Source organism: Scophthalmus maximus, chromosome 12 (assembly GCF_022379125.1).
Source record: "Scophthalmus maximus strain ysfricsl-2021 chromosome 12, ASM2237912v1, whole genome shotgun sequence".
In the NCBI taxonomy this organism is placed as follows: Eukaryota; Metazoa; Chordata; class Actinopteri; order Pleuronectiformes; family Scophthalmidae; genus Scophthalmus; species Scophthalmus maximus.
Window position 1 is genome coordinate 9,787,645 of NC_061526.1, and position 12,356 is coordinate 9,800,000.

At 50.0% G+C, this 12,356-nt stretch overlaps 3 protein-coding genes across 6 annotated transcripts in view; 1 reads left to right on the forward strand and 2 right to left on the reverse strand.

Moving 5' to 3' along the window:
* Nucleotides 1-52: 52 nt before the first annotated feature.
* si:ch73-71d17.2 (RPA-related protein RADX) lies at nucleotides 53-6,422 on the forward strand. The gene is given in 20 exon segments (XM_035650644.2): nucleotides 53-94; nucleotides 97-180; nucleotides 865-976; nucleotides 1,080-1,272; nucleotides 1,343-1,464; nucleotides 1,836-1,967; nucleotides 2,099-2,265; nucleotides 2,861-3,017; nucleotides 3,172-3,280; nucleotides 3,385-3,476; nucleotides 3,614-3,739; nucleotides 3,827-3,919; nucleotides 4,021-4,194; nucleotides 4,302-4,426; nucleotides 4,529-4,758; nucleotides 4,853-4,903; nucleotides 5,002-5,045; nucleotides 5,156-5,407; nucleotides 5,736-5,876; nucleotides 6,000-6,422. Coding segments are annotated over 20 exon segments (2,556 nt in total). The 5' UTR covers nucleotides 53-67; the 3' UTR covers nucleotides 6,125-6,422.
* Nucleotides 6,423-7,036: 614 nt separating this feature from the next.
* asgrl2 (asialoglycoprotein receptor-like 2) lies at nucleotides 7,037-10,068 on the reverse strand. 2 transcript variants are annotated; one of them, XM_035651053.2, is made up of 8 exons: nucleotides 9,625-10,068; nucleotides 9,160-9,267; nucleotides 8,980-9,069; nucleotides 8,819-8,884; nucleotides 8,626-8,718; nucleotides 7,669-7,823; nucleotides 7,418-7,527; nucleotides 7,037-7,272 (listed from the first exon to the last, which is right to left on the reverse strand). In XM_035651053.2, exons 1-8 carry the CDS (start codon nucleotides 9,680-9,682, stop codon nucleotides 7,116-7,118), a joined length of 837 nt encoding a protein of 278 aa, XP_035506946.1. In that variant the 5' UTR covers nucleotides 9,683-10,068; the 3' UTR covers nucleotides 7,037-7,115. The 2 variants fall into 2 exon arrangements, with proteins under 2 accessions (XP_035506946.1, XP_035506952.1); XM_035651059.2 differs by having other exon boundaries at nucleotides 7,179-7,319.
* Nucleotides 10,069-10,217: 149 nt separating this feature from the next.
* The window catches only part of LOC118320409 (cytochrome b5 domain-containing protein 1), a 4,758-nt gene continuing 2,619 nt past the window's right edge, over nucleotides 10,218-12,356 (reverse strand). For all 3 annotated transcript variants that reach the window (XM_035651200.2, XM_035651192.2, XM_035651184.2), the window contains exons 4-5: nucleotides 10,763-10,981; nucleotides 10,218-10,590 (exon numbers count right to left, since the gene is read on the reverse strand). In XM_035651200.2, coding sequence (XP_035507093.1) covers nucleotides 10,360-10,590; nucleotides 10,763-10,981 — 450 coding nt within the window. In that variant the 3' untranslated portion in view covers nucleotides 10,218-10,359. The remainder of the gene's footprint in view (nucleotides 10,591-10,762; nucleotides 10,982-12,356) is intronic.

Below are 12,356 nucleotides of genomic sequence, written 5' to 3' on the forward strand. Positions count from 1 at the left end.
CAGATGGTTGCGATTTGCAACTCTACCACCCGATGGCGCCAGAGGAGTACTATAATCTTCTCCCACAATGCACCGCACTGTTATTGTTTTGGTCGCCTGTCCAACATGGCGGCTGCTGGCTGCGTCTTCCACAGAACCCTGACCCGGTCCAGACCCGGACCCGGACCCGGACCGAACAAGGTCAGATGACGTTTTTCTTTGATTTGTGAAGAAACGTCCCGTCCGCTCCGGTGTTCACGCTGCAGCGGGCTCCATTCAGATAGCGGTCGTTTTAACGGCGCTGTGCTGATCCGTTAAACCGGAGTCTGACCGGAAACCGGCAGCTGCCTCATGTTCAACACAACCGACACAACAGGAGGTTTTATATTCATACAGAATAAAAGACACGAAGGCAGAAGTTATCACGGGACCGTAGATACTGTGACACGTTCACGTCAGCAGACGTCTGCATCTGAACCGTCGATCTGAAAGTAGATTTATTGAAATATATTGAAATAACGAGGCGCCAGTTGAATTATAGAAACGCCGATATTGTCACGAGAGCTGATATTTGTAGACACGTGCTCATCTGCGTGACTGAATCTCTCTCTGAGTGTCGTCAAATATGAAATAAACTTAAATTGTCAGATATTTGAATGAAGACTGGTTCAGACTGAGCTACCGGAATTGGTATCATGGGTGCGCCACCATAAAGTGTCCCCTGTCGGTCGCTCAGTTCATTGCGGTTTGTGCAACTTGTCAAGAAGACACACTGGGGAACCGTAGAATAAAGGTCTGCTCATCACACTGATGATCCGCAGCAGCAGCCTCTTTTCTTCTCACTCATCATTTGTTGATTTCTCTTCCCATGTCTTTGTCCTGCAGACGTCCTCGTTGTCTGCCGCCGTCTGCAGGGAGCTGCTGCGTGTGGTGGACCTGCGGCGTTACGGCCGAGACCAGGGGTCGTCTGTCTACTTCCCCCAGACCGTCCTCAACGGTCAGACACCGCAGGACGGGACATTTATGGTCTTTATATACAGTCGATTGTCGTCTTTATATACAGTCTCTGATGGTCTGGTTCTCTGGTTCCGTGTCTCCAGGTGATGACCTGTATGACGTCACGCTGACGGACGGTCACTGCAGACTTTGTGTGACTCTGGATCCTGGTCTGAACCGGCTGGTTGAGAGAAACGTCCTGCACGCCGGCTCCACGCTGAGTAACGCCACCTTCGTCCCCGCCATAACCGCTCAGCACCCGTCATGCCCCGGGGCGGCGTCTGCGGAGATGGACAGGTAACGAGGAAACGGTGGATGCAGCGCCGTGTGTCGTGAAGAGTCGGGTCTAACGTTTGTGCTCCTGCAGCTACAGACTGGAGAGTGTGGACGTCAGAGAAGAAGCTCCGAGCGTCGAGGACCACGATGGCGTCGGGTGGTTCGATGAGGACCATGACTCTCTGCCCTGGTTTGGATCCTCAGAACCTGCAGGTGCATTCGGAGAGGAAACATGGATTCACCCAGTTCCTGTGTGGGGACATAACCTGAGACACGTGTATTTGAAATTTGTCAATTTTCCCCAAACAGTATTTAAATTAGCTGAATTAGCTTTTAAGACTTTATGTGTACAGAACAGTTCATACTAATAATTTAACAAACAACCCGCCTCCATCCACACCAAAAAAAAAACGATGTATCAGGAAGTGAGGAAATGCTGTAAAAATATGAAGAGAAAAAAATAAATACAAAAAGAGGAGAGTATCAAAGACCAAACAATTCAGAGAGAGTTCATAAGTAAATGACAAATAGAATAAATAAATGAATATGGAACCAACTGACTGTATAAAATACATTTTCCGCAGGTCCCTTGGTTCCTCTCAGAGCCAATAGGAGCGTGTTCCTCCCACTCTGGAACAATGTGGACCCCAGTGGGGAGGAGTGGAGGGAAGCACCTCCCACTGAGGAAGAGGAGGGGCGTGAAGAAGAGGAGGAAGGTGGAGATCGTTTTTGTGTTGATGTCCACTTTTTTTGAATATGAATTACATTGATGAACATTAGAGTGTTTATCCTGACCAAGTATTGAAAAAAGTTTTAACTGAAAAAAAGTGTGTGTGTGTGTTGTCAGGGCAACGACCTGCTGTCACGGTGTCCGAGCTGCGTGACTCCTTCCTGTCCGGTCAACGTGGCGTTGCCAGGGGCGCCGTCCAGCATCGGTTGATTGTACGCATCATCGACAAGTCGCACCTGATGTATTATGGGAGAACAGACCGCAACTGTGAATGTCCCTACAAGGTAAAAGAATGAATACACACACACGCACGCATGCACACGCACACACACACGCGTCCTCAGATTAGCATAATAGTTGTTGGTAACGTTTTTTAAATTATTTAAATAAAAGATGACCTCTGATCGAGGGATCGATCTGTGGGATGCCTCTCCCTCTCTCTCTCTCCCTCCCTCTCTCTCTCCCTCTCTCTCTCTATCTCTCCCTCTCTCTCTCCCTCTCTCTCTCTCTCTCTCTCTCTCCCTCTCCCTCTCTCTCTCTCTCCCTCTCTCTCTCCCTCTCTCTCTCCCTCTCTCTCCCTCTCTCTCTCTCTCTCTATCTCTCTCTCTATGTCTCCCTCTCTCTCTCTCTCTCTCTCTCTATCTCTCCCTCTCCCTCTCTCTCTCCCCTCTCTCTCTCTCTCTCCCTCCCTCTCTCTCCCTCTCTCTCTCCATCTCTCTCTCTCCCTCCCTCTCTCTCTCTCTCTCTCTCTCTCTCCCCCTCTCTCTCCCTCTCTCTCTCTCTCTCCCTCCCTCTCTCTCCCTCTCTCTCTCTCCCTCCCTCTCTCTATCTCTCTCTCTCCCTCTCTCTCTCTCTATCTCCCCCCCCTCCCCCATCCAGGCGGTGTTGGAGGTGTGTGACCGGACAGGAAGTGTGTGTGCGGTGTTGTGGAACAGCGTGTGCGTCAGCTGGTATCGCTGCCTGAAGCCTGGTGATGTCATCAGCCTGAGACGCTATCGAGTCAAACAGCATTACCAGGCTGAGCGTGATGACATTGGTACACACACACACACACACACACACACACACATCCACACATCCCGCCATCTTGACTCTGACTGGACGACGGGTCCAAAGTGTCTTAATCTACCGAAGATGGTAATGTGCGGACAGACGTGTCACCCTGTGTCTGTTTCTGTTGTTCTGTCCAGAGATCAGCGTGAACAGCAGGAATCCTGCTGCACAAATATCTGTTCTCCCAGAATCATCAGTGTCACCGGAATATCTCCCACCTGCACCAACCTACAGCTTCTACAACAGGTACACACATACACACACACACACACACACACACACACACACACACACACACACACACAGTCACTCACTCACTCACTCACTCACTCACTCTGACCGTTCTTCAGTCAGGAGCTGCTGGACCGTCCTCCCGGCGCAGTGTGTGATGTCATCGGTCTACTGACACTCTCGGGGCGACCGGAGCGAATGAGGAGCAAGGGTGAGTGTTGCCATGTTTACCGGAGTAGCGTATATCAATAATAGACACTTCAAGCAACAGAAAATGTATGAGTGAGTGAACGATCATTGTTATTGTGTTTGATTGTTCCTCTGGGAATCTCGTGATTTCATTGGTAGATGGTCGAGGGGCGGAGCTTTTGGAATACCGCTGGCTGCGATTGGAGGACGGGACCAGCAGTCAGCCAATCATGGTGAAGTTGTTCTCAACGTCTCAACCCAAAACCCACCTCCACCTCCACCCACGTGAGACACACACACACACACACACACACACACACACACACACACACACACACACATGAGAAGCTGATAGTCGTCTGTCTGTTCCAGTGTCTGTGGTCGTTTGCACACGACTGAAGTTGCTCAGAGCTGCAGATCAAACCTTCCTGGCCAACACCACGAACACTCAGGTGTATTGCACAGGTAACACTGTCTGCTGCCCCTGGTGGTCGGAGGCCAGATGACCCACCTCACTGACCTCATCAGTCTGACCTCATCTCTCCCCTGATTGGTTGATGTGGCAGGACTGGGCCACCACTCAGAGATGAGTTACCGTAAACTCCCGCCCGTGCGACGGTTCCTTCGGTGGCTGAGGAGCCAGGACGACAGACAGGTGCTGAGCCGGGCTCTGATTGGAGGATTCTTCACGTACCCGCCTCCTCCCGTCTCCCTGGAAACATACATGAAAGATCGCAGAGGTCTGTTCTGATCAGGTCTGATATCGTCTGATTTAATATAGTGAAGTTCTATGTTGTGTGTTATAATGTGTGTGTGTGTGTGTGTGTGTGTGTGTGTGTGTTTTCAGGTGTGCCAGGTTTCCTGAGGGGGGCGGAGCTTCAGAGGGAGCTGGAGGGGCTGTCTTACCGCGAAAGACGGACCTTCTGTATCCAGGCTACAGTAACCATGGTTACGTACAGGCGCAGAGGACAGGTGAGTGTTGAACACACACTCGGAGACCATGGTAACACTTCGACACACATCAGTCGACGGCTGCAGCTGTTGAGACTCACCTGTCCATCTTGTTTCCTCCAGGAGGATCGCTCTCTGTTCTGGACGGACCGAGCTTCGTCCCTCTCCCCCTCGTCCCCCTGTGTCTCTCACCCGTCTCCGTCCTCCTCCTCCTCCTCCTCCCCCCTCCCTCTGCCCTCCACCCCTCGTTCATTCAGACCCCCTCTGTCCTCCTCCTCCTCCACCTCGTCTTTCTCTCCCACCTCTCCGTCCTCGGCCGTCGGTCAGCTGACTCCTCGTCCCGTCACGTCAGGGTGAGACCTTAAATACACGGGAGTTGATCAGGGGAGGTGAGTTTTGTCGAGATAAACCTCTGGATGCAGTCGTTTGTCGTGTTTGTTTCGTCAGGAGGTCGAGGAAGAGGAAGCGGCTGCTGCAGCTGGAGACTCCGAGGAAGAGGTGACGCCTCTTGTGTTATAATCAAAACTTTATTGAAAACGTGGAGTGAAGACGTGTCCTGGAAGCTGAAGATGACAAATAGTTTTGTGTCTTTTCAGATGTCCATGGTTCACGGTTCCAACAGAACAGAACCAAGACACAGGTGTGATGTTGATATCCATATACAGAGGATCAGAACTAAAATTATTATTAATAATAATAATAATAATAATTATAATAATAATAATTATAATAATAATAATCCTCGTGCAGTGATCCTGTTCGAAGCCTCCATGGAGTTTCTAGAAAACTCCAACGCCGATGAAGACGATGACGACGACGACGACACCTTCGCCACCGCGCCACTCTTTCTCACTCCGCCGCCCGTCGCCGAGGAGACGCTGCCGATGCGTTATGACCACGCCCGCAGGGATGAGCAGGCCGTCGCCGTGGTGATGGGAGGGAGGGCGGAGCCTGGGAGGTTTGACTCTGCCCTTGAGGACTACTACACACTGAGACTGAGAGGTACACACACACACACACGTATTATTATTTTTATTATAAAAGACGAATATCTGTAACAGATGTGTTTAGTCTGTAATGGCCGACATGACCGTCTGGATCGCCCCCTGGTGGCTGGCTGCAGTATAGCTCATAAGCCCTGCCCCCTCCGTGTTAGCAGATGGGACCAAAGTTAAAAAATCAAAGTAGACGTTAAATATATGTTTCCCAGTTCTTAGTTTGGTTTTTAATTTGATGCGGAGACGTCATGATTGACAGCTTAGACTGACTCACCATTAGTCAAGCACATGTGTGGGCGGGACCTAACTGAAGTTAAATCTGTTTCCGTCAGCTCTCTCGGACGGCGTGTCGGTCGACGTGGTCTTCCTCCCATCCTCCCCCTCACCTCCCCCCCTCCTTCCTCACGCCAACACCTGGACCTCCATCTTGTCACATGGAGCCTTCTCTTCGGACAAACCTCCACCTTCACCAGGTCACACACGCACACGCACACACACACGCACACGCACACGCACAAACACACACACACACACACACACGAAGGATGATGATGATGATGATGATGATGATGACGACCGCTCTCTCTGTCTCTCAGCTGACCTCATTGCTATGGCGGACCAGCTGACCAATCGGAGGCTGGTGTGTGTCCTGGAGGCGTGTCACCTGGGCGGAGCTACAACTGAACTCATCCTGAGCCGAGCCTTCCGCCTGCCCAACTGACACACACACACACACACACACACACTGATTTTTATTTGTAAATGATTGTTTTTGAGGTTTTGATACTTTCATAATAGTATTAATTATTTCATGTTATTTATTGGAACACAGACTGAAGCACTTTGGGAGTTGTAGTTTTTTAAAACTATAATTTAACTACATTTAAAAGAAAGAAGCTCCTGTGACAAATTTAACCTTTTAAACTTTTCCATTCAAAGCTCTTTGCTGGATTTGATCCAGATTTCAGTTTGACGTTGGGATTTGTGTTTTGGATAAAACATTTCATTACAACTGTTAAGTGACAGTATGATTATTTAGTGTATATATATATATATATGTGTGTGATGTCAGTAAAACTCTTACAGTATTTCAAATATGTATCAGTACAGTGGGGAAAAGAAGGAGAAATGATCTTGTGTTTACTTATTGATAGTTTTTCCGTAAGAAACAGCTGATCAGCTCATGACATTTCATTCCATCTGAACATTTCTAATTGTAACATAAAACGTTACCATTTTAAAAAAATGTCACAAAGTGGAGTTTGACGTCATTTAAATGATAAAAAAAAAATCTATTTAATTTTTATTTAAAGAAAGGAGATGATCATTTTCAGATTTAGAGACGTTGGTGCGTCGCAGCTGTGACGTTAAAAAGATTCAGTTTTTGAAAGAGAATTAAAGTTTTGAACTTCACAGAAAGTTTTTCTAAACCTTTGGGTGAACTACAGTATTTACACTTTCCGGACCTGGAGACAAACGTTTCTTTAAATAAAACAGTCTCGGCCAAAAGAACTTGTTTTTATGATGAGGTCACAGTGACCTTGACCTCTGACCTCAGTTGTGAGCAGTTCATCCGAGTGAAGACGAGATTTAAAAAGAAGAAAATCGATGGTGAGACAACAGAGCAGTCTGATTTGTTGGGATCAAACTTTTTAATGGCGTCTTTCTGCGCGGCGGTCGTGTGGGCGGAGCCCGGCCCGAGGTGCTGGTCTTCAGCTGCGCTGCTCGCGTCTCTGGCAGATGAAGCGCAGCCTGTTGGAGCAGTGCAGGTCGTTGAGCCGTCCGTCGTTGTGCAGGTGAGCGCAGTCTTCGTCTCCGGGACCGAGACCGTGATTGGTCCAGGCGTCAGGCTGGCCCGGTCTCCAGCGCCTGGAAACCCAGAGACACACTGAGGTTATGTCGTCACCCCCCTGTCCCTTTGTTTGGTTGTGAGACAAACATTGTGAGATATGAGGTTCACTGGAAATTGGTTAAATCAACAACAAAGACAAATGATGTGTGTGTAACAGCCCACCTCCGGTTCATGACGTAGGGCGTCTGGTTGACCCACTCCCAGTTCCCTGTCCTCTCATCCGTCAGACCCAACCAGTAATAAGTACCCGCGGCCTGACGGGTCACAAAGTCCTGGTCCGGAGAGACGGAGAGACATTAAACTCCTCAAAACGTCGGTGAAGGTGTCCCACAGGGGTCAGTACTCGCTCCACTGCTGTTTACTCTAAACATTACTAATGCTTGTTTTTCTAAATCTGAGACAGACTGTCTCACCCACTCGTCGTCGGTGATCAGGATGGCCAGGTGGGACTCGTGTCCGTTGCACCAGTCTCTTGCATCAGACCAGGACAACGGCGTCTTGTTGAACAAATAACAGGTCCTATGGAAACGATCCCACTCCAGAGGACAACATCCACTCGCCTCTGAACCTGAGACACAGACAGAGAACTCTTCACATCTAGACTGTAGAGAGGAGATGTCTGAACGTGTGATTGGACGGAGCTCCACGAGGACCTCCATCTCCACGAGGACCTCCAGGTCCAAGTGGACCTCCAGGTCCCGGAGCCGGAGGTCCTCGTGGACCTGGAGGTCCTCGTGGAGCCGGAGGTCCAGGTCCAAGTGGAGCCGGATGTCCACGTGGACCTGGAGGTCCACGTGGACCTGGAGGTCCTCGTGGAGCCGGAGGTCCAGGTCCAAGTGGAGCCGGAGGTCCACGTGGACCTGGAGGTCCACTTGGACCTGGAGGTCCTCGTGGAGCCGGAGGTCCAGGTCCTCGTGGAGCCGGAGGTCCACGTGGACCTGGAGGTCCAAGTGGACCTCCGGCTCCACTTGGACCTGGACCTCCGGCTCCACGAGGACCTCCAGGTCCACGAGGACCTCCGGCTCCACGAGGACCTGGAGGTCCACTTGGACCTGGAGGTCCACTTGGAGCCGGAGGTCCACTTGGAGCCGGAGGTCCTCGTGGACCTGGAGGTCCTCGTGGACCTGGAGGTCCACGTGGAGCCGGAGGTCCTCGTGGACCTGGAGGTCCTCGTGGAGCCGGAGGTCCAGGTCCAAGTGGAGCCGGAGGTCCACGTGGACCTGGAGGTCCACTTGGACCTGGAGGTCCTCGTGGAGCCGGAGGTCCAGGTCCTCGTGGAGCCGGAGGTCCACGTGGACCTGGACCTCTGGCTCCACGAGGACCTGGAGGTCCTCGTGGAGATGGAGGTCCTCGTGGAGCTGGAGGTTTACCGTTGTTGACGAGGCGTTCGAGGGAACATTTCAGTGAAGCAACCGACCTGCTGATGGCGTCCAGCGCTGCGAGCTGCTTCAAGGCTTCTGACACTGAACAAACACGACAGTGGTTAACTTCGCGGTGATTCATTGGTCAATGTGTGTGAGTGTTGCTGGCGGAGGAACAGCTGATGTGCAGTGTGTATCACACCTGAGGTCAGCTGGTCCTTGTTGTTCTCCACAGAAAACTTGAGCCGCCGGACGTCTGCTGCCGCGTCTGAGACAGAAGGAACCGGACATGGTCACCTCTCACATCACATCAGCTGACCGAAGGAACCACGGCAGGTGTGTGTGTGTGTGTGTGTGTGTTACTTGTGCTGAGCTGCAGCGCGGCGTTCAGTGATCCCGTCAGGTTGGAGACACTTTTCTCCAAAGACCACAATCGGTTGGACGTCGTCGTGTCTGCACAGACACACGGATTACATCTTATATGAAGTCAAATATGACCTCATCTGACTGTGTGTGTGTGTGTGTGTGTGTGTGTGCGCTCACTGCTCGCTCCCAGTGCTATGATCAGAACCAGGATGACTGTCGCTGTCAGAGCAGGAAACAACCAACGTCTGAACCTGGAGACACCTGAGAAGGAGACAGGTCGAGGCTCTGACAGACAGACACACAGGCAGACAGACAGACGGATAGACAGATAGACAGATAGAGAGACAGACAGACAGACAGACAGACAGATAGATAGACAGACAGACAGACAGACAGACAGATAGAGAGACAGACAGACAGAGAGACAGACAGATAGAGAGACAGTCAGACAGATAGAGAGAGAAAGACAGGCACACAGACAGACAGGTAGAGAGAGAGAGAAAGAGAGGTAGACAATCAGACACACAGACAGGTAGAGACAGAGACAGACAGACAGGTAGAGAGAGAGAGACAGGTAGAGAGACACGTCAGTACGTTGTTTCCTCGTGGTTCAGACAGACAGACAGACAGACAGACAGGTACCTTTGTTCCAGAACGAGTTGCTGTCGTCTTCAATGTTGTCATGATACTCGGTCGTCATGGCGATGTCTTTTTCCCTGATGTGTCTTCCTTCTTCTTCTTCTTCTTCTTCTTCTTCTTCTTCGCCTCTGCAATGAAGCCTGACGAACAGTCAGACAGTCCAAACATCAGCTGAGGGTCATTGGCCCCCAAACGCACTTTGAACTGGAAAACAGTGTGTGTGTGTGTGTGTGTGTGTGTGTGTGTGTGTGTGTGTGTGTGTGTGTGTGTGTGTGTGTGTGTGTGTGTGTGTGTGTGTGTGTGTGTGTGTGTGTGTGTGTGTGTGTGTGTGTGTGTGTGTGTGTGAGCTCTGCTGATGTCAAAAGTCTCTGCAAAAGTCCCAAAATGGCGGTTGTTGGTGAGGTTGTGAAACAGTCAATGAAAGAGGATCTTGACGTCTTCGTGCCGCTGATCCACTGACACGTCGACGCATCAGGTTGGGAGTGAATCGAACTTCCTCTGCTCCGACAGACACTTTTACAAACACCACTGTGAATCATATGATATAATATAATAAATCAATAAGTCATTTGAATCATAGTTGATGCAGCACAAAGTAAAATCCAGACGCTTCTCTTTATTAAAATGTAATAATTGAATCATCTCTCAGTTACACATGAGTTTCCTGTTTCCTGTGTTTACGTTGCCGGCGACGCTCTTGTGTCGTCCTGTCGTCAGTGACCTCGATGATGTCAGAGGTCACGCCTCGGTGAGGTCGTCGTTGAAGTGCAGCAGGATGGAGGGGACGTAGAGGTCCCGGTCCAGTCGCAGCTGCTCCAGCTCGCGGTCGTTGTCGGGGACGTTGTTCTGGACGAGCGTCCTGCTCATGTCCAGAATCGCTCCGTTGTGTTTCCAGGTGTAGCTGTGGGCGTGGCCGTTGTAGCGCAGGTAGCGCTGGAGGATCTCAGCCAGCGTCTCCTCTGAACACACCTGAGCAGCGAGAGGCGGGAAAAAGCTGTCGATCGTCTCTCTGACGTTTCAATAACTGAACCCTAACAGATGCGGAGTCCTCAAATACGAAGGATGCGATTAAATATCTGACTGATACTTTCAGAGCCACCAGGCTCCGTTACCCAGAGTGCATCTGGTGTGGACAGTTCACCTCCAGCTGCTGCTCCTGCGACGTCAGCGTGTTGACGACTCGTATCCACCGGGCCTTGGCCGTGAGCAGTCCCACCTCGTAGCCCGGATCCCTCCACCAGGGCTGGCCGGTGTCACTGTCCCAGTCGGAGCAGGGCCCGCCGGGGGGCACGTGCACGAAGCGCCCCCTGGGGGTGTAGTACCGCACACAGTTAGTCAGTGGATCCACGTGTTTCAGGATCTGAGGACAGACGACGAAACACACGCAGCACAAAGTGACTGTAAATACAAGATGGACGCCACAACGACTCCGCTAAAGTGAAGCCAGATCGTCACGGTCGCCCCCTGGTGGCTGGCGGCAGTACAGGTCATAAACACCGCCTCCTCCACGTCAGCGGAAGGGGGTGGGAGACGTCGGCCACCAGGGGGCGACCAGTCCCGGACCCTGAGACACTTATTGTCAGATTAAGAAACAGAAAACATCCTTGATGGGATCTGATCTGATCTGATGTGATCTGATGTGATGTGATGTGATCTGATGTGATCTGATCTGATCTGATCTGATCTGATGTGATCTGATGTGATGTGATGTGATCTGATGTGTTCTGATCTGATGTGATGTGATCTGATGTGATGTGATGTGATGTGATGTGATGTGATCTGATGTGTTCTGATCTGATGTGATCTGATCTGATGTGATCTGATCTGATGTGATCTGATGTGATCTGATGTGATGTGATGTGATGTGGTGTGATGTGATCTGATGTGTTCTGATCTGATCTGATCTGATCTGATGTGATGTGATGTGATGTGATGTGATCTGATGTGTTCTGATCTGATGTGATCTGATGTGATCTGATGTGATGTGATCTGATGTGATGTGATGTGATGTGATGTGATGTGATGTGATGTGATGTGATCTGATGTGATGTGATGTGATCTGATGTGATGTGTTCTGATGTGATCTGATGTGATGTGATCTGATGTGATCTGATGTGATGTGATGTGATCTGATGTGATCTGATCTGATGTGATGTGATGTGATGTGATGTGATGTGATCTGATGTGATGTGATGTGATCTGATGTGATGTGTTCTGATCTGATGTGATGTGATGTGATCTGATGTGATGTGATGTGATCTGATGTGATGTGATGTGATCTGATCTGATGTGATCTGATGTGATGTGATGTGATCTGATGTGATGTGATGTGATGTGATCTGATGTGTTCTGATCTGATCTGATGTGATGTGATCTGATGTGTTCTGATCTGATGTGATGTGATCTGATCTGATGTGATGTGATCTGATGTGATGTGATGTGATGTGATCTGATGTGTTCTGATCTGATGTGATGTGATGTGATCTGATCTGATCTGATGTGATGTGATGTGATGTGATCTGATGTGATCTGATGTGTTCTGATCTGATCTGATCTGATCTGATGTGATGTGATGTGATGTGTTCTGATCTGATCTGATGTGATGTGATGTGATCTGATGTGATGTGATCTGATCTGATGTGATGTGATCTGATGTGATCTGATGTGATGTGATGTGATCTGATGTGATCTGATCTGATCTGATGTGATGTGATCTGATGTGATCTGATCTGATG